This window comes from Rousettus aegyptiacus, unplaced genomic scaffold (assembly GCF_014176215.1).
Source record: "Rousettus aegyptiacus isolate mRouAeg1 unplaced genomic scaffold, mRouAeg1.p scaffold_m13_p_10, whole genome shotgun sequence".
NCBI lineage: Eukaryota > Metazoa > Chordata > Mammalia > Chiroptera > Pteropodidae > Rousettus > Rousettus aegyptiacus.
Window position 1 is genome coordinate 2,839,378 of NW_023416285.1, and position 17,775 is coordinate 2,857,152.

Consider the following 17,775-nt stretch of genomic DNA (forward strand, 5'->3'; position numbering starts at 1 on the left):
GCTTATGGCCTGGGTGTCCCGTCTCTCCATTCGAGAATCTTGTGACAGTGCTGGTCACGCCAAGGCCGTGGGCTCCACATGCAAAAACGACCTGTCAGTAGATAATTCCTAACCCCTTGGCAGCCCCCCACCCGAAGTTCCCCCTCCCACCTCGAGTCACGAGGTGCACGTAGAACCTCGGGCAGAGGAATCGCACGCCCCTTCACACGGACGCTGCAGGGGAACGTGAGCTGTGCGGAATCCGTGAAGCCTCACGCGCTCCGCTGGCCAGTAAATTCTCCTCCCTCTGCCAAAGCTGTCTGAGCGTCCAGATTCCTCCGTCGGGTGTCGCTTCCCGCAACGCCGCCTGCCGACTGCCCGGGCTGGCCCTGCGGCCCTGTCCCGAGTCCCAGACAGCGCCTGGCCTCCTCGCTGGTCGGCGTGGCATCCGCTGCGCTGTCACTGACCTGCTGTCACGTGGGTGGGCTCGAGTGGGGCCGACTTCCCGGTGGCAGCGGGGTCGGGCCGTGGGCCCCGCGCTCTCAAGCCTGTACTCGGAGAGCTGCTGGCGGGCTTGCCGACGCTGAGACGCTTGTCCTGAGGACTTGGCTTTGGAGGCCACTCAATGGGCAGCTGGACAGCTGGAGCTAGAGCCCCGTGCCAGCGGGGAAGGGCAGGGCCGGGGTGCTCTGTTTCTGTCTCCACACCCCCTCCATGCACGGCTTCCCCTCTCGCACGGGCAGCCGGTCCGCCCTCCCGTCCTTCCCAGCCCCTCGGCCGGCCACCCGTCCAGTCCCCCCTCCGAGGCTGTACTGACACCCTCCCTGCAGCCTGTCCCTAGCACCGGGCCACCACCCCCTTTCTGTGCAATTGCTATCGTCCCCTCTGGCCTCACTCAGAGCAGCTCATCTACACAGCAGCAGAGAGAGGCCCGTGGACCACACTTTTCCGCTCATGGATCCTCCTTGCTTCAAACCCTCGCAGCGCCAACGCAGTGCAACCCTCGGGCTCGAGTCAGCCCTGCACAGTCAGCCCTCAATGCTCCAGCCGCACTGGGCAGCGGGCAGCCGGGCGGGGCCGGGCGCTCCGGGAGCCCCACTTCCTGTGCCCGAGCCCCAGCTGAGGGCTTCTCCTCGCCCTCCAGACTCCGTGCAGGCGAGCCCTTCCCCGAGGCGGAGCTCTGGCCTGGCCTGCCCGGCACCCCCTGTGCACCAGCTCGCTGCCTCACTGCCTCCGCGTGGGCCACCAGCGGCCTGAGTTCGGGACTGGCCTCTAGTTATGGGCCCCGGCGTTGGCTCCTCCCCAGCGGAAGGCAAGCTCTTTGCGAGAGCAGAGGCCTCGCTGCTCTCTGCCTTCAGGGCCTGGCACCAAGGAAGCGCTCTGTAACCCTCAAATGACTGAACGACAATGAACGAGCGTGTGAATGCAAGATGGGCTCCGAGGTGAAGGCGCCCAGGGAAGGGACTTCACATCCATGTCGACTCACTTTAGGTACTATGGCAACAGGCTATTTTCAGCCCCCCACCCCCTCCCGCAGGGCCAACCCAGGACCCCTGGCTGCAGGGTGGACACAAGCGTTCAGGCGGGCTGGACTGGTCCGGCAGCAGTCCTGAGCGCTGGCCAGAGTGCTGAAAAAGCACAAAGACTTGGCCTGAAAAGTCAGACAGGCCATAAGGTCGTTTAAAAATCCATGAACCCAGGCGCGCTGTGAAGCCAGGTGGTAGGAGCAAACGAGACATGGAGGTCAATGAACATTTGGATTAAAAAAGGCCAAAGCATCTAACAGCCACGGAGCTTTGCTGCAACATTCCAGCATGTTCTGTTGATTTATGGCTGTTGCTAGGTAACAGAGGACACTGAGGCGGGTGTGATTTTAAAGCTGCATCTGCCTCCCAGCCATTAGGTGGGCTGGCGGCTGGGGGCTGGGGCTGGGGGCTGGGGCTGGGGGCTGGGGCTGGGAGCTGGGGCTGGGGGCTGGGGCTGGGGGCTGGGGCTGGGGGCTGGGGCTGGGGGCTGGGGGCCGGGGGCTGGGGCTGGGGGCCGGGGGCCGGGGGCTGGGGGCCGGGGGCCGGGGACTGGGGCTGGGGGCCGGGGGCCGGGGGCTGGGGGCCGGGGGCTGGGGTTGGGGGCTGGGGGCTGGGGGCTGGGGGCTGGGGGCTGGGGCTGGGGGCTGGGGGCTGGGGGCTGGGGGCTGGGGGCTGGGGCTGGGGGCGGGTTTCAGTGCAACCCAGGGGACGGGGCGCCGTTGGAAGCAATTAGATTGGAGCCTGGGGTGCGCGCCCCTCCGTGTTGGCGGCCTTCAGGGCATCCAGCCGCAAGCCCAGAGAGACGGCTGCCGACCTGGCGTCTCCCTCAGGAGACACACCAGTGTGAATTTTCTTTTAGTTCTCAGTAAATCGATTTAGCGTGTGTCAGATTTCTCACACAGCACTGCCAGCGTGCGCAACGGATGGAGTGTGTAATCGTGATGGGCAGGATTAATTGTCTTCATTTTATGTTACAAATGGCTCCCGCCTCTCAACAGCACCGTTAATTTGCTGAACACAATCCGATACCTACTGTGTGCCCTGCTGGGATTTGAGAATGAACAAGTCAGGAGTCCCCCTGCTCCCCCCCCCTCACAAAGCTGACATTCAGACTCAGGAGACAGACTTTGAATAATAGTCCCAATTAAGAAGCAAATTCTATCTTATGTCAAAAAGCAAAAAGCAAAAGCAAAGCCAAGTAAAGGGGACTAGGAGCAGGAATGAGTCTGTGTTGGGGTGGGGGAGGATGGTCACATCGTAAGTAGAGATCTTGGGTGGCCTCACTGAGGAGCTGACATTTTCGCGGAGTGTGTAAGGAAGTGAGGGGCTGAGCATCGAAGGTGTCCAGGGCAAGGACAAGCCAGGCAGGGGCCTAATCCAGCAGGTGCAAAGGCCCTGAGGCAGGTCGGAGACACCGCAGACGGGCCACTGCGGCCAGAGCGTGGAGTGAGCTGGGGGCAATGGGGAGAGGGGGACGGATCGCGCAGGGTCCTCGGGCCGCTGGGAGGACATCATGGCAGGAAGAGGGGATGCTTGGTGGGAGGGGGAAGTTCGCCATTCACTGAGCAGTGCTGTGCCAGGGCTGTGCCCCCGAGGGGTGCGTGCTCATTCATCTAGTTCACGGATGGGCGGGCCAAAGCACCTGGAGGGCGGGCCGGCGCGAGGGCCCTGGTTGCCGGATGGCTGAGCCTGGATTCGGGCCTTTACCTGCCTGCCTCTTACCTGTCAGCTTCTTTCCTGTAGGGCCGTACCACACGGGGTGGGACATGTTGGGGACAGAGGGGGACAGTAGAGGCCGGGCACTGCGGCAGACAGCGCAGGTCAGATCCTGGCTTCTCCAAGCTTCCCTTTGTGACGTGGGACAAGTTACTTCATCCACTCGCTCTCTGTTTTCCTCCTCAATCTATAAAACGGAGGCAGGAGCAGCTGCCTCGCAGAGACGCACGCCGTTACCGAGGAGGGCGGCCGGCCCAGCGCTGGGCACGGAATGGCCGCTCGCTGAACACACTCTCCTTCCCGTGAGCCGTCTGCACTGCATGTGGGGTGTCGAGCTGTGCGGTTCTGGCGGTTTGGGGGTTGTGAGTCACGGAGGCAAACCGAGGGGCCGCCGCCCCCACATGGGTGAGCTGCGCCCCATTCTGTGCTCCCACAGGCCCCTGAGATTTTCTTTTTTTTTTCACTTGCACAAGCATGACACATGAATGGGGACCTCCACGACATCCCTCGTCACATCCCGCAGCGGGGCGGTCATTATTAGTTGACGGACTCACCCTCGGGATTCTGCTCAGGCCAGCGCCCTGGGAGGCCAGGGCCTACGGTCCGAGTTGGTACGGAGATGGCAGCCACCATCTGGAAACTTCACAGCCAGTTCCCTGGTATTTGTGTGTCCTCCTGGGTGCCTGGATGCGGGAGTGGGACCTGATGCACGTCTGTGTCCCCAGGGCCTGGCACAGAGGGGGTGCTCACAAGACGTGTTAGGGAGGGAGAGTAGGAGAGAAGGAAGGAGGAGGGGAGGAAAGGAAGGAGGGAGAGAGGGATCATGGGAGGAGATGCATGACAGCTGGGCAGCCGTGGAGCCTTCCAGAAGAGCCGGGAAGGGAGCTGCGTGTTCTGCTGTGGGAGGGTGTGAGACCCTCCGTCTGAAGCAGGCTGTGGACACACCAGCCTCCTCAGGACCGCCCCGTTCTCTGGGGAAGGGCGTATCACACAGGCAGGGTCTTTCTTTTGTCACTGCCTGCCAGCCCGGGCTTAGTCCGTGGCTTTGAGACTATTCCTGATTTGTGAAGGGGACGTGAGAATGTCTGCTTGCTGGGTGGGGGTTGTCACCATCCGCGGAGCCTCTGGCAGGTGTCAACACATGGTGGGTCTTCGTCAATGTCACTGGCTCTTGTGACCTCCTCTTGCCTTTGCACCTGCTCTGCCCTCCTCCCAAGGTGTCCCCTTCTTGCCCACCACCCTCCACGAACCCTATGTTCAAAAAGTTAGAGGAAAGCTTGAGCATCAATAGATGCAGAGGATGTAAAAAGAACCTAAATCGAACAGCTCAAATTAAAACCACAATTTTAAGATGCAAAACGCACTGGGTAGGATTGATAGCCTAATAGAGATTGCAGAACAGATTAGTGAACTTGGAGACAGCAATAGAAAGTATTCGAAAAGAAACATACAGTAAAAAGACAAAAGATAACAATTTAAAGGAGGTACAGAGCCTGGGTGAGCTGTGAGGCAACTTCGAGAGGCCTAATCCACGTGGAGCTGGAGTCTCTGGAAGAGCGGAGGGAGGAACAGGAAGGTATCTGAGGAGATAATGGCCCCACATTTTCCAAATTTGATGAAAACTACAACTACAGATAAGAGAATCTCACTGAATGACAAACACAACAAAAATGAAAACGACACTAAAGCACATTATAATTAAGTTGCTTACAAATCAGTAATAAGGAGAAAATTGTAAAAGCAGCTAGAAGGGGGAGGATCGGAGTGGAAAGGACATGTTACGTACAGAGGAACGAAGACAAGAATCGTAGCAGATTTCTGGTGGAAAATAACGCAGGAGAGAAGGCCGTGCAGTAGCATCTTAGAAAAAAACAGTCAACCTAGAATTCCTATCCAGAAAAATGTTCTTTCAAGGATGAAAGCAACGTGAAGACTTCTCAGACATAGAAAAACTGAAAGAATTCACGTCTGGTAGATCCTAAATATAAGAAATGTGAAAGGATGACCTTCAAACAGGGAAGATGACCCTAGAGGGAAACATGGCTCTATGCAGAGAATGAAGAGCATCACCAGCAGGTAAACGTGTAATATCTTCTTTTATTATTTTAGTCTCTTTAAAACATAGCTGGAAAAACAAGAACCATGTAGTATGAGGTTTATGCCATCCATAAAAGTAAGATATATGACCACGATAGCAAAAACAGTGGACAGGGAGAATGGAAGTACATTGTTATAGTAGAAACTACATGTGACTTGGTAGAACGTCACTCGAAGACAGACCGTGATAAGTTAAAGATGTACAACATAAACCCTAAGGGAAGTACTGAAATCAGAAAACAAAAAGTTACAGGTAATAAGCCCCAAAGTAGATAAAAAGGAATAAAACATGCTTCATTAATCATAAAGAAGAAAGAAAAAGAGGAAGAAGGGAACGTAGAAAAGGTAGAACAAATAAAAACAAATATCAAGGTGGTAGATTTAAACTTAGCCACATCAACAATCACATTAAATGGCAATGGTCTTAATATCCCAGTTAAGAGTCATAAATGGTCAGACTGGATGGAAAAGCGAGACCCGAATACAGGTAACCCACTTTAAATATAAAGACAAAAATACATTAAATATAAAATGATGAAAAAATACAGTATGCTAACACAATCAAATAAAAGGCTATATTAATCTCAAAGCAGATTTCTCAGTAAAAAATATGACCAGGGTTAACGAGATAAATTTTGTAATGATAAAGAGGATGTGACAGTCTTACTGTTTGTGTACTTAGTGACAGATCTTCAAATCATGTGAAATAAAAACGGATCAAACTACGATGATGAATAGACGAATTCATAGTTATGGTTGGAGACTTCAATAAGCACCTTTTAATAATCGATAAAACAAGCAGAACAAAGTGTGTAAGGAAATAGAAGACAAGAAACTGCACTTATTTCGCATTTCTGGAATGCTCCATCCAGCAAGAGCAGAGTACACACTCTTGTCAGTACACACCACAGAGCAGTTACCAAAATAGACCGTATTCTGGGCCACAAAACAAGTGTCAAGAAATGTAAAGGGATTCAAGTCACAAAATGCATGTTCTCTGCTGCAATGGAATTAAATTAAAAATCAATTAGAAAAGGAGCTCTAGAAAATATTTAAGTGTTTGGAAACTATGTAGCATACTTATATGTAATTCCTGTATTGAAGAAGAAATCCACAGAGAAATTTATCTGAACAAACTTGAAAACAGTGTTTCACAATCTGTGAGAATATCACTAAAATAATACTTAGAAGGAACTTTATTTTTTAATTTTCAAAATTTTTGTGTGTTTTTGAGCCAAACTGATGATATATGCTCGAGAGTTAAGATCTCAGATGCATCCTAGAGAACTTTATAGCATGAAACATCTATATTGAGGGGAAAAAAGCTCAAACCAATGATCATAGGTCCCACCTTAAGAAACTGAAAAAATAAGAGCGAATTAAACCCAAAGAAATGAAATAATAAGAATCGGAACACAAGTTAACACGATATAGAACAAAATTAATAGAGACGATCAATGAAGCCAAAAGCTGATTCTTGGAGCCTTTTATTGATCAAGTCGATAAACCTCTTGCCAGACTGACCAGGACAACAAGGGAAAAGATAAGGTTACCAATATCAAGAATAAGAGGGTGACATCACTATAGGTGTCAAAAGAATAAGGAATTTATTTGTTAATGAATTCAATAGCGTAGATGGAATTTATAAATTACTTGAAAGACGTAAACTACCAAAGCTTACTGAAGAAGAAAAAGATATCCTGAATAGTCCTATAGCTATTAAAGAAATTGAATTATAATTTAGAACCTTTCCGCAAAGGAAACTCCAGGCCCGGATGTCTTCACCGATGACTTCTACCAAACATTTATGGAATAAATAGTGCCCACTCTACACAAGCTCTTCCAGAAATGCAAGAAAAAGGGAATACTTCCAAATTATTCTGTGAGACAGTCTTATCCTGGTGTTAAAACCGGACAAACTGAGACAAGAAAACTACAGACTAATACCAATATCCCTTATGAATATCGACCCCAAAATTCCTAACAAATCTAATCCAACAACACGGAAAATAGATAATACATCATGACCGAGTGGATTTATCCCAAGCATGCAAGGTGGTTTTAACATTTGAAAATTGGTCAATGTAATTCATCATACTAACAATCTAAAAAAAAGAAACAAACAAAAAAAACGAAACAACTCTATACAATCACCTCAGTAGACACACAGAAAGCATTCGACAGAACTCAACCTCTATCCCTGATAAAAATCTCTCAATAAACTATGAATCGAAGTAAACTTTCTCAATTTAATAAAGAACATCTCTGAGAAATCTTAAAGACTTAATGGTGAAATACTGACTGCTCTTCCCCCTAAGACTGGGGACAAGGCAAGGATGGCCACTCGTACCACAGCCATTCAGCATTGTAGAGGAGGTTACAGCCAGTGTAATAAAGCAAGAAAGAGAAATACAAGACATCAGATTAGAAAGGGAGAAATAAGGTTGTCTTTATTCATAGATCACATGATTATCTGTGTAGAAACCCGGGCATCCTGGAAGATGGGATGGTGTTTCAGCAGAACTGACAGATGGAGAGCCGGGGGTGAGGGCGTCTCCTCAGGATCAGAGAGGAGGGGCAAAGGGCCTGAACTAGGGTGAGGCCCAGCTTGACAACACCGACAGGCATTCTGGAGCAGCCTCGCCAAACCGGAACTGGCCACGCCAACCCGAGAGAAGCCCTGTGCTCGCGTCCGCTTTCCGGCGGGGCTGTGCTAGCCCGGGCCCCCTCGCTTTGCGTGTCGTTAGGATTTAAACCCAGCCCGTGTGTCTTCCAGTGTCCGAGGCTGAAGTCATTTCGCTCTGCTGAGCTAAAGACGTGAGGCGGGAACAGACGGAGAGGCAACGACCGGTTCGGGATGTGAGTGCGGGGCACCCGAGAACCCGCCAGGCTGGTGGACGGGAGGACCAGGACGTGAGCCTCACCTCGCGTTTACCTGCTCCTTGCCCTGCACCTGCACACCTGTGCTGTGAGGTGGACATTGTGGACGAGCTGAGGGTGGGACAGGCCCGGGGACCTGCCCGGGTCACTCAGCAAGCAGGTGGTGGCACTAGCGAGACCCCAGGCTCTCCAGGGTTCTGCCCTTTCCGTCACACCTGCGGGGTGCTGGTTGGGCCCCGCGCTGGTCTGTCCTGGGCACTTCTATTCAAGGAGAGTTGTCACGCTCCTCTGCGACAACTCCCTCCCACTCCCCAGCAGGACCCCGGGCAGCTGCATCCCCCTTCTCCAGCTCCTATGACCCTGCCTTTCCTGCCCCAGCCCTCCAGGGCTTTCCTGGCCCCCACTGCCTTTGGGGAGATGCCTGGAGTCCCCGAAAAACCAGCTGAGAGGAGCAAAGAGCTTCACAGAATGGCGGGACTAGGGGAGATGGGTTCGCCCCCCCCACCTGGAGCTTGAGTCCCCCTCAGTCTGCACCTTTCCTTGCCCCACTTCCCAAAGAGGGTTTGCTGAGCCCCCAGGAAAATGGCTAGTGCCTGACCTCTTCCTCTGAAGCCCCCGCTGGGGCTGCGGGCCACAGGGAGTGGAGCGGGAGCCTGTTCTGCAGGCAGAGGGGCAGCCCGGTGGAGGCGGCAGAGGGCGAATGTTTTTGAGGGCCACAAACATTTCTGTGCCGGGCGCCATGTGCCATGGGATGCAGAGTGTGCTGGTGACCAGGGAAGGGAGGGGCGAGGTTCCTGCCTGGGTCCGGCGGGGAGGGGGATGGGTGGAGGGACCCCTATTTTTCCAGCCTGTTTTTGGGGTGTGCCCAGCGCTGTTTCAACCCTTTCTCTCTCCAGTAAGTGGGAAGGTGAGCGTGAGGAGACCTGGCGGCGCTACGCCCGGAGGCCACCCAGCCCCAGCCCCAGCCATCTCGTCCAGAGCCTTGCCGGGCAGGGTGCTGCCCCTCCTCGCCCCCTACCAGCTTCTTTCCACGGGTCCAGTTTGGCGCTCCCGAAGGCCCCCCCACCCGAACGCGTGTGACCCACCCCCGTCTACGAACCAAGGGGACGCTTGTTCTCGCGTCCTGGCGGCGCTGCCCTCCGCGCGGCGAAGCTGCCCACCTGCCCTCCCCGCTCCCACCGCCCCCAGCCATTGGCCGTCTCCTCCATAACCCGAGCACCTGGGCACGCAAGGTGCCCCCGCAAAGCGCGGCTGACCAGCGCCCCCACCCGGAGCTGGCCGTCTTCTCCCTCCCGGGCACCGAACGTGCCCGCCGCGAGCGCCCGAGCGCCGAGGTGCCGCCTCCACCCGGCGCGGCTCCACCTGCGGGGCGCTGGGCGGCGGGCGCTCGGCTGGCGGCGGCCGCGGGGGCGGAGGGGCGGGAGGCGCGAGGGAGGGGCCTGCGGCAGAGGCGGCGGCGGCGGCGGCCCCAGCCCGCGCAGCCCGGCTCGGCCCCGGCTCGCTCGGCGCAGCGCCGCGCGCGTCCCCTCCCGGCACCAGGCCGCCGCGGCCGGGCGCACAGACGCAGCGCGCACCGGCGGGCCGGGATGCGCGCCCGGGCCCCGGCCCGCTCCCACCCGCGGCCGCCGCCAGCCCGCCGCGCGCTCGCCTGACCGCGGCGCCCGCCCGGCCCGCCCCGCCCGTCCCCGGCCGCCCCCGGCCGCGATGCCGGCCCCCCGGGGCCCCGGCAGCCCGCGCCCCTGCTAGGCTGCGGCGGCATGGCCCGCGCGCCCGGCGCGACCTCTGCGGATTGCATCGGTGTGCGGCGGCGGGGCATGCCCAGGGCACCGGGCACGGCCTTCAATGGGCGAGGACACGGACACGCGGAAAATTAACCACAGCTTCCTGCGCGACCACAGCTATGTGACCGAAGGTAACGTACGTGTTGTCTGAGGCCCCCTCCGGCCGGCCGCGGCGTGGGGATGCCGTCGCACCGAGTGCCCTCCGAAGGTGTGGACCGCGCGCTGTGTGTCGTGTGCCCCCCGCCCCGGGTACAGGAGGGAGGGAGCCCCGTGGCCCCGGCCGCCGCTGCCCCGCCGCGCGGGAGGCCAGCGCCCTCCTCCGCGCCGCCCTGCGCCCCCGGGCCCGATGGCATCCCGAGTGGGCCCCGGCCGTCATCTCCTAAAAAACGCCACCCCTGCGGCTCATGTGGTGAAGCAACCTCGGGGACATTTAATGGCTGAGAATTCGGGGTTTGCCATTTCGGCCCTGCCCGGAGCCCGCAGAATTTTCTAGGCTGCCCACTCCCCAGAGATGAAGCGGGATCCAGAGGGGGAAAAAAATCCATCGCCAGATTTCTGGAGCCGGTGGCTGTCCTGGGCCCCTCCCTGTGCCTCCAGAGGCAGGGTCCCCCAGTGGGTGGGAGGAGGCGGCAGGTTTGGGGTTGGTCTTTTATTCCTGGTGAGTTATACTGAGGGAGAAGCGGCTGGCCCCGAACTGTCATCGTTTGCCAAAAAGAAGTGGGACATGCCACCCCGAAAGGGCCCTGCGTTTGAAATCTCCCAAATTGGCCCTACCAGCCCGAGCCAGACCCTGCCAAGGCTGGCGGAGTTGAAAGAGGGTCAACGCCCCTCTCCTATAGGTCCGTAACTTCCGAGTGGCCCTCCGTGCCTTGTTGCCCAGGGAACGATGGGGACAGCTCCCCAGCAGCTGGGGGCGGGGGGGGGGGGACCTGCGGAGTGAAGCCGTGTTCAGGATGAGGACAGCTAGCTGCGCGAGGTGTCAGCTTGCGGTGGCGGGGCCACGTGCTGGCGACCTTCCGGGGTTCAAGGCCTGCGTGTCTTCCCTAGGGGCTGCTGGACTGGCTGCAGAAGTGTTCGTGGGTGTTTAGCGAGAGGCCCCCTGAGGGTGCCCCATGGGAGGGGCCCCGGGCATTGTGTGCCGCGGGACTGGTGCGCGTGGGTGCGTGTGTCGCGGAACCTGCGTGGGCTTGGCGGCCGAGATGGTGACTGACTCCGGGGCGGTGTCCGCAGCGTTGCTGCCGCTGCCGCTGCCGCTGCCGGGCGCCGCCGGAAATGAAGCCGCGCTGGTCGCCCGCCGAGCGCCGAGCCCTGCGGAGGCGGGGGGCGCGCTGGGCTCGGGCAGGACGCGCTCCCCGCGTCCTGACCCGGCGAGCGAGCGGAGGCTGGGTGTGTAGCCCCGGCTGGCTGGCGGAGATGCTATCCGGTGGAGGGCGGGGGTGGAGGGGGAGCTCCCTGCTCCTCGGAGAACCGAGAACCGAGAACCGCTGAGTCATGCTTTGCTGATGGGTGTGTGTGTGGGGAGGGGGCAGGGCCGCTCAGGGCTGGGTGTGGGTTCTGCCCCACGCTAGGGCTCTTCAGGGGCCGGGCCGGAAGCGGCCCTTTGTCACCTGCTGTGGAGAGGTTCAGGAAGGATCATAGCGTGTGCCCAGGTGTTCTTCCTGTTCCCAGCCTGCTGAGTAGCAGAGGTGACAGGCCTGCCGGTTGCTGGCAGGTACCTCTCCATTGAGGACGATGGGACAGGGCTTGGTGATTAAACGTAAAAAGCGCCCCGCCTGACTTGCGGCGGACACTTGCACACATTAGTTTCTTCCTTGTCCTGCCTGCCCTCCGTTCCTTCAGAAATTCACCAGCTCTTACCAGGGAAGAGCAAGGTGCAAGTGCATAGTTAGTATAAGAAGTAACGATTTTTAATTCCTCTTCCTTCAGCAGATAGTTACGGGGGACCTACTAGGTGCCAGTCATTGTTTCAGCCTTGGGGACTGAATAGTAAAATAAGGGTGACCAATCCCATCCTGCCTGCAGGTCTTGGGGTTTCTGCGAGGATCAGGATTGATGGTAGATGAAGGAGTCACCTCGGAGCTATGTTGTTAGCTGGCCACTGAAGTATGTCGCTCTCCCATGATGCTCTGGGGCTTTGCACAAAATCCACCCATCCCGGATCCCCGTTTTGTAGATGAAGAGACTGAGGCTTGGCCTTTGTGCCCAGGACTGAGTGCCAGTTTTACACAGGGCATAGGGCTCAGGTGCTAGGGATGCAAAGGGGGGAAAGAGCCGAAGCTCCTGTCCTCAGGGAGGGCAGGGGCCAGTGGAGGAAGCAATAACAATCATTATTAGAATGAGAATTGTATGAGATTTCTGGCCTCCCTGAATGAAAGCAGACTTTTGCACTATTGCATCTTGCTTGCTTTTTGCTCTAAGAGCACAGGGTCGCCACAGATCTGGATATCAGACAGGCTTGTGTTCAAATCCAGCTTCTGACACGTCCCATTGGACAAGTTACTGAGCTTTGCTTTCTCCCTTTGTAAAGGGAGAAATAATTATGACTTACAAGGTTCTTGGGACAATCAGCGATTATGCTAATGCAGAAAGCACTCAACCCAGCGTTTGGTCTATTAGAAGCACTTAATAAATGATGCTGTTATAGTTTAAAAGTCTTGTTCCTGGAAATGCTTCATGAGCAAATATGGATGCTGGGAGTTTGCAAAAGGCCCAGATGAACAAATCCCTGTTCCACCTGGCCATTTGGACCACAGGCGCTGGCTACGGTGGCTCCGTCCACTTCCTGTTCCTTCAGCAGGCCATTTCCCCCTCGTTTCCAGGCATTTGCACTAACTGTGTCCTCTACCGGGAACGCCCACCGCCTGCTCTTCTCATGGCCGACTCCTTCTCATCCTTTTGGTCTCAAGTTAAATGTCCTCTTCACCAGTGGGAGTTCTGCTCGAGTTCCTGAGTCTCTTTCAAAATCTCAAATACCTTGGGAAGAACTATGGATTTGTTAGTCATTCACACCTCAGTGTGAATTAGCCAGAGTAGTTTTTTGTTTGTTTGTTTGTTTTTTCCCTCTTCGCTCTTGGCTCAGCTGAGCTGACTGAGGGTTGAAGGGTGGGCTTGGGTGCAGGTGACCTTGGGGTACAGAGCACTTTGGGAGATGGGAGCGTGCAGGGGAAAGCAGCTCAGCAGAGGCTCTTGGGGGCCGTGGAAAGACCTACAGAGGCCCTAGGGATGGGAGAACACTTAGAAGTCTGTCTTTTTAGACTTTCATCAAGAGCCAGATACGGTCTTAGGACAGGCTCTTCCCGGCTCTGTTTGCTTGCTGCAGCCCCAGGATGCGCCATAGGGCATGCTGCGTGGGCGTCTGTCCATCTTCCCTGCAACAGCATTCACCCAGAGTCGCCTCCTCTGGTCCGGCCCTGGGCAGGCAGTGATGGACCAGACACAGGAGCTCACAGCCAGAGGGGGCGGCAGGTGCGGCTGTCTTTTGGGGAAGCAGCAGTCAATCCCAGACGCCGATGCGTAAGGCGCTTTGGGGACGTGCTCTTCTGCTGGGACCATGGCTTTCCCCCAGACTCTGTCGTATGCATATACCTCTTTCATCCGTCACAGAGGGAATCTCTGCTTCTTTAACCGCATGTCTTCGCCATCCTTGTGGGTCCCAGGTGATTTCAGAGTAATCGGTTTATCTCTATGGTGTTATCCTGATCTTATAGTCGAGGGAATGAAGGGAAGCTCAGAGGAGTGGAGTGGCTTGCTCAGGAACTGAGAAAGTCAGGAGGGGACCTCAGGCCTCTCTCCACCTGGCGTCTGGGCAGTTTCTGCTGCATGGGACCGTCTTCATGTTTTGAACTAACTGTGCTCTGGATAACGTCAAGCTTTCTGCCCAGGCCTAAACCACGCTGGCAAGGGCTGCTTCCCGAGGGACACCCAGTGCTCAGCCACATCCGCTCTCGGTGGTGGGCACTGTGGCTGATCTCCCAGCATGCAGTCACCCTTACTGTCCTGAGGACACAGGTGGTCCCTGGCAAGAGCCCTGTGGCCGCGGGCTGTGTCAGCTCGCTTCAAGGGTGATGCCATCCTCCCTTCAGTGGCCGCGTCCAGAGTGGACACGGCGGTCATGCTGGAGGTCGAGTGGAAAGTGGAGAGAGCCGCAGGAAGCCAGCCCCTCTGTTGCGATGGACGCAGAAGCCCCCGCCGTTGTCGGCAGCCACCTTGAGACCACAAAGGAACAAGTCTTAAGCTCCCATCACTGTCGATGGCAGGGCAGCGTGAGAGAGCACTGGGGATGTTGGTGACATCTGCGACTCAGTGGACTAGCCAGGCCCGACGTCCACCCACCTCTGGAGGTGCCACTTCCACGAGCTGGGACATGCCAGACCCTAAGCCAAGCCTCTGTTACTTGCAGCCAACTGCACCCCGCCTTGTCCCGCCTTTGTCCAGAAACCCAGGAGGCTCCCTTGTCCCTCGCAACCAGGATTCGAGACGCGGAAACCCGGGGGGCGGGTTCGATCTGTGTGCTTCCTGTTGCAGGAATCCTCTTTGCTCTTTTATTGGCCTCAAGTCAAAGTTGCCAGTTCTGGTTTCTCCTCCTCGCGGCGTCTGAGCAGGTGGCTCCCACCAGATGAGCCCCCGACATGCGGTGTGAGGAGACCCGCAATCCAGGCGGGGTCCGGCCCCAGTCCCCAGTCCTGGGTGGGCCACACAGTCTCCCCGAGCCGTAGTTCCCCACGTCGTTACTTACATCACTTGAAAGAAGGGATGTACCATTGTTTGACAATGTAGCCTCTTCCTCACGAACTCCCTACTCTCCTTCGTGGAAGCAATCTTCCCGGGGCACTAGCTGGCTTGGCGTGTCTGAATGTGCCCAGCCCCGGGCCTGGGGCTCAGTCGGGATTTAATAAATGTTGTTCACTAGGAATGAAGCCCATTCTTTAGGGGTCAGAGTTAGATTAACCCTTGGAACTACCATTGGCCTGGCCAACCTGACTCCATCCCCACCCCACAGGGAGACTGAGAGGGGAGGTTGCTTGTGCCACCGACCTGAAGCCAGCCCAGGAGGAGAGCAGGGAGAGCCAGCCTTCGATGTTTGAAAATCAAGATGCGGACCGCCCTATCTCTGTTCCTTTTGGCGCCATTTAGGAATGTCACTTTCCTAAGATTTTACGAACTTACGCTGTCCCCAGTTCGGGGACGGTGGGGGAGGCTGTGATAGGACCCTTTAGTGTGTTCTCCACAAAATCACGTCGCCTCTCTGAGCCTCAGTTTCTCTGTGCTGCCTTCTGCCCTGGGTTGTCAAAGGCTCTAAGGAGCAAAGGCCGTGAGGACTCCAAAGGTCTGCTGGTGTGAAGGGGTTATTGTTGTTACCAGTTTCCCCAGCCTGTCCTGTGGGCCAGCCCCCGCACCCTCGCTGTAAGCCACGAGCGCGTCCATTTTTAATTAATCCTAACTTAAAGCTTGGTACAGTCACGGGGTAGGGTTTTCTAAATTTTCTTTCTGCACGATGGAAATCAAGTTCTAATAAAATGTTTCCGCATCATCTCCTGCTTGTTTCTCTTGCTACAGCTTTCATTTCATCGCTAAAGCCCATGGAGCTAAGGGCTGTCTTCACAAGAGGCGGCGGAGGTGTTGGGGACAGGGCCTGGGGCTGTGCACAATGCTGGGGCTTCCTGAAGAGGGTGTCGAGTAACAATGCAGGCAAAGTAACAAAACAGTAACAGTGCAGGTGAAGTAACCATCAAGCAGCAATGCAGGGGAAAGGGGTTTCCAGTCCCTCACGAAGATACATTGTTGACAATTTGCAATAATCATTCCTTCTAGGATTTTTGGTTTTTTGGCACCCATATCCATTTTTAATAAAAGCCTCCGTCTCTTTATGTAAACACTTTTGAAGGCTACTTTTCAAACTGAGCGTGGCTTTATGGGAGTTTCCCCGTGCTTTGCTGCGGGGCCGGCTCCATGGGCGCGGCGCCATGCGGTCATATAGGGCCCCACTCTCGGAAGGCCCCGGACTTGATTTAATGCTTGCTTTCATGCTCAGCGGTTGTCGTCTCCACATTGGTAATAATTTTGTCTGTGAACCTGCCTTTCCCAAGTGACGTCTGGCGGTCCAGGGGAGCATGTGTGCGAGCAGAGGTGACACGTGCAACAAGTGTTTCCATAGTTCCTTGTGCAGCTTCCGTAGCACACTCAGCCGTGGTCACTGTGAGTGCGGCTGAGCTCCCGCGGATGGCAGGGCCGGCAGAAGTCAGCGTGCCCACAGCTGCGCAAGCGGGGGCGCCGACTGTCCAGGAAGGCCCCTCTTTCTGAATGCAGAAAGGAAGCGGTGACATTCTAAAAAGCACCAAGGACCGAGATACCCTATCACATCCTTTCTCGCTCAGGTTCTTCCCCGTGTTAGCTAATCACCGAGGCTGAAATGATGACGGCGAAGGAAGGGGCAGACGGGACAGCCACACCGTCTCTTCTTTCAACCCTTATTCATCATCGGGCCGAGGGTGGAGGTGTGTGTAGAATGGCGTGAGCATCAAAACGTGGAGTAAAAATAGATGAGTTTGTTTCATGCAGCGTTTCTTTGGGCCTTGAGAAGAACAAAGTATAAATCCATATGGGAGCTGTCAGATATGAGTTGTGTATTTCAGTGATTGGCATTCCAGTTAAATGCGCTGACATTTGCACTGAAGACTGGAATGGCACAATAGAATGATGACCAATAAAATTCATGCCAATAATTTAAACTTTTTATTTCAATTGGCAAATAAATAACACCGTGGCGAGTCATGGAAAAAAACGAAAGCGATTTGCATTTTAGTCCCTTTAATGAGACTCTTTCTTCCACCTTTTGAACAAGGGGCTCTGCCTTTTCATTTTGTACCAGACCCCACAAATTATCTAGCTGGCCACACTATGCTGTAGGGAGAAGGCTGGACCTCTAGGACGGTTGAATCCTTGGCCTGCCTCCCACCCCGTTGGCTTTTGTGATTGGTGGAAATGGTCATTCACTGGGCACCTTTTCCCCATTGGGCGGGATTATAGTATCCAAGGGCCCGGGCTCTCGCCCACCCACTGGGCCTCTTCCCCCAGTGGCTGTTCTAAGAGGCCCTCAGCTCTCTCATTCTAGAGTCCAGCCTTAAGCCCTGTCTCTTCCCACGGACCCGAGGGAAGGGGCAATGTAGTAAGGGGGACCCAGCTCATCCCCCACCAAGTTTACCATTCATAAAAGCAGATTTTTAAAATTTCCTCTCGTGGTTTACGTTCTCTGTGCGTCTTCAAGTCCTTGCAGGGAGGAGAGGTGTGTGATTGGCTACCCCAGCCCCCACCCCCAGATTCTAGCACATGATTGGCTACATGCTCTCCTGGTGATAGATATGTTATAGTTTAATTAGTCACCCCCCATTATTGGATAATTAGACTGCTTTCTCTTTCTTATATAACCAACACTAAGTGAATGAATACTAGTTGTGCATGAAGACCCCCTACTCCCACTCCAACCCTCTTATTGTGGAATAATTTTCTTAAGAGAGAGTGCTCTGTGTACAATTTTATGTCAAAATCATGAACGTGTTTGATGTTTCTGACACATATCGCTAAATTATCCTCCAGAAAGTTTCTCTGTTTTACCACATGCTGATCAGTATTAGATATTCTAATTTTTTGACCTTTGCAAATATCATGGATGAAAAATATTTGTTTTAATTCCTGTCTGAATACCAATGAGGTTGAACATTTTTTTTTTTTTTTGCTTTTGTTCAACAGACATTTAGTGATCCCCAAATATGCCAGGGGAATGTTAGATGCCGGATGTG

General features: G+C 55.0%; 1 protein-coding gene across 2 annotated transcripts in view; it reads left to right on the plus strand.

The window, feature by feature from the left end:
* The first annotated feature begins 9,816 nt into the window (after nucleotides 1–9,816).
* PPP2R2C (protein phosphatase 2 regulatory subunit Bgamma) overlaps nucleotides 9,817–17,775 on the plus strand; it is an 84,452-nt gene continuing 76,493 nt past the window's right edge. The window contains exon 1 of one of the 2 annotated variants that reach the window (XM_016161242.2): nucleotides 9,817–10,110. In XM_016161242.2, coding sequence (XP_016016728.1) covers nucleotides 10,041–10,110 — 70 coding nt within the window. In that variant the 5' untranslated portion in view covers nucleotides 9,817–10,040. Of the gene's footprint in view, nucleotides 10,188–17,775 lie in introns of both variants that reach the window. The other variant, XM_016161243.2, reaches the window with a different exon arrangement.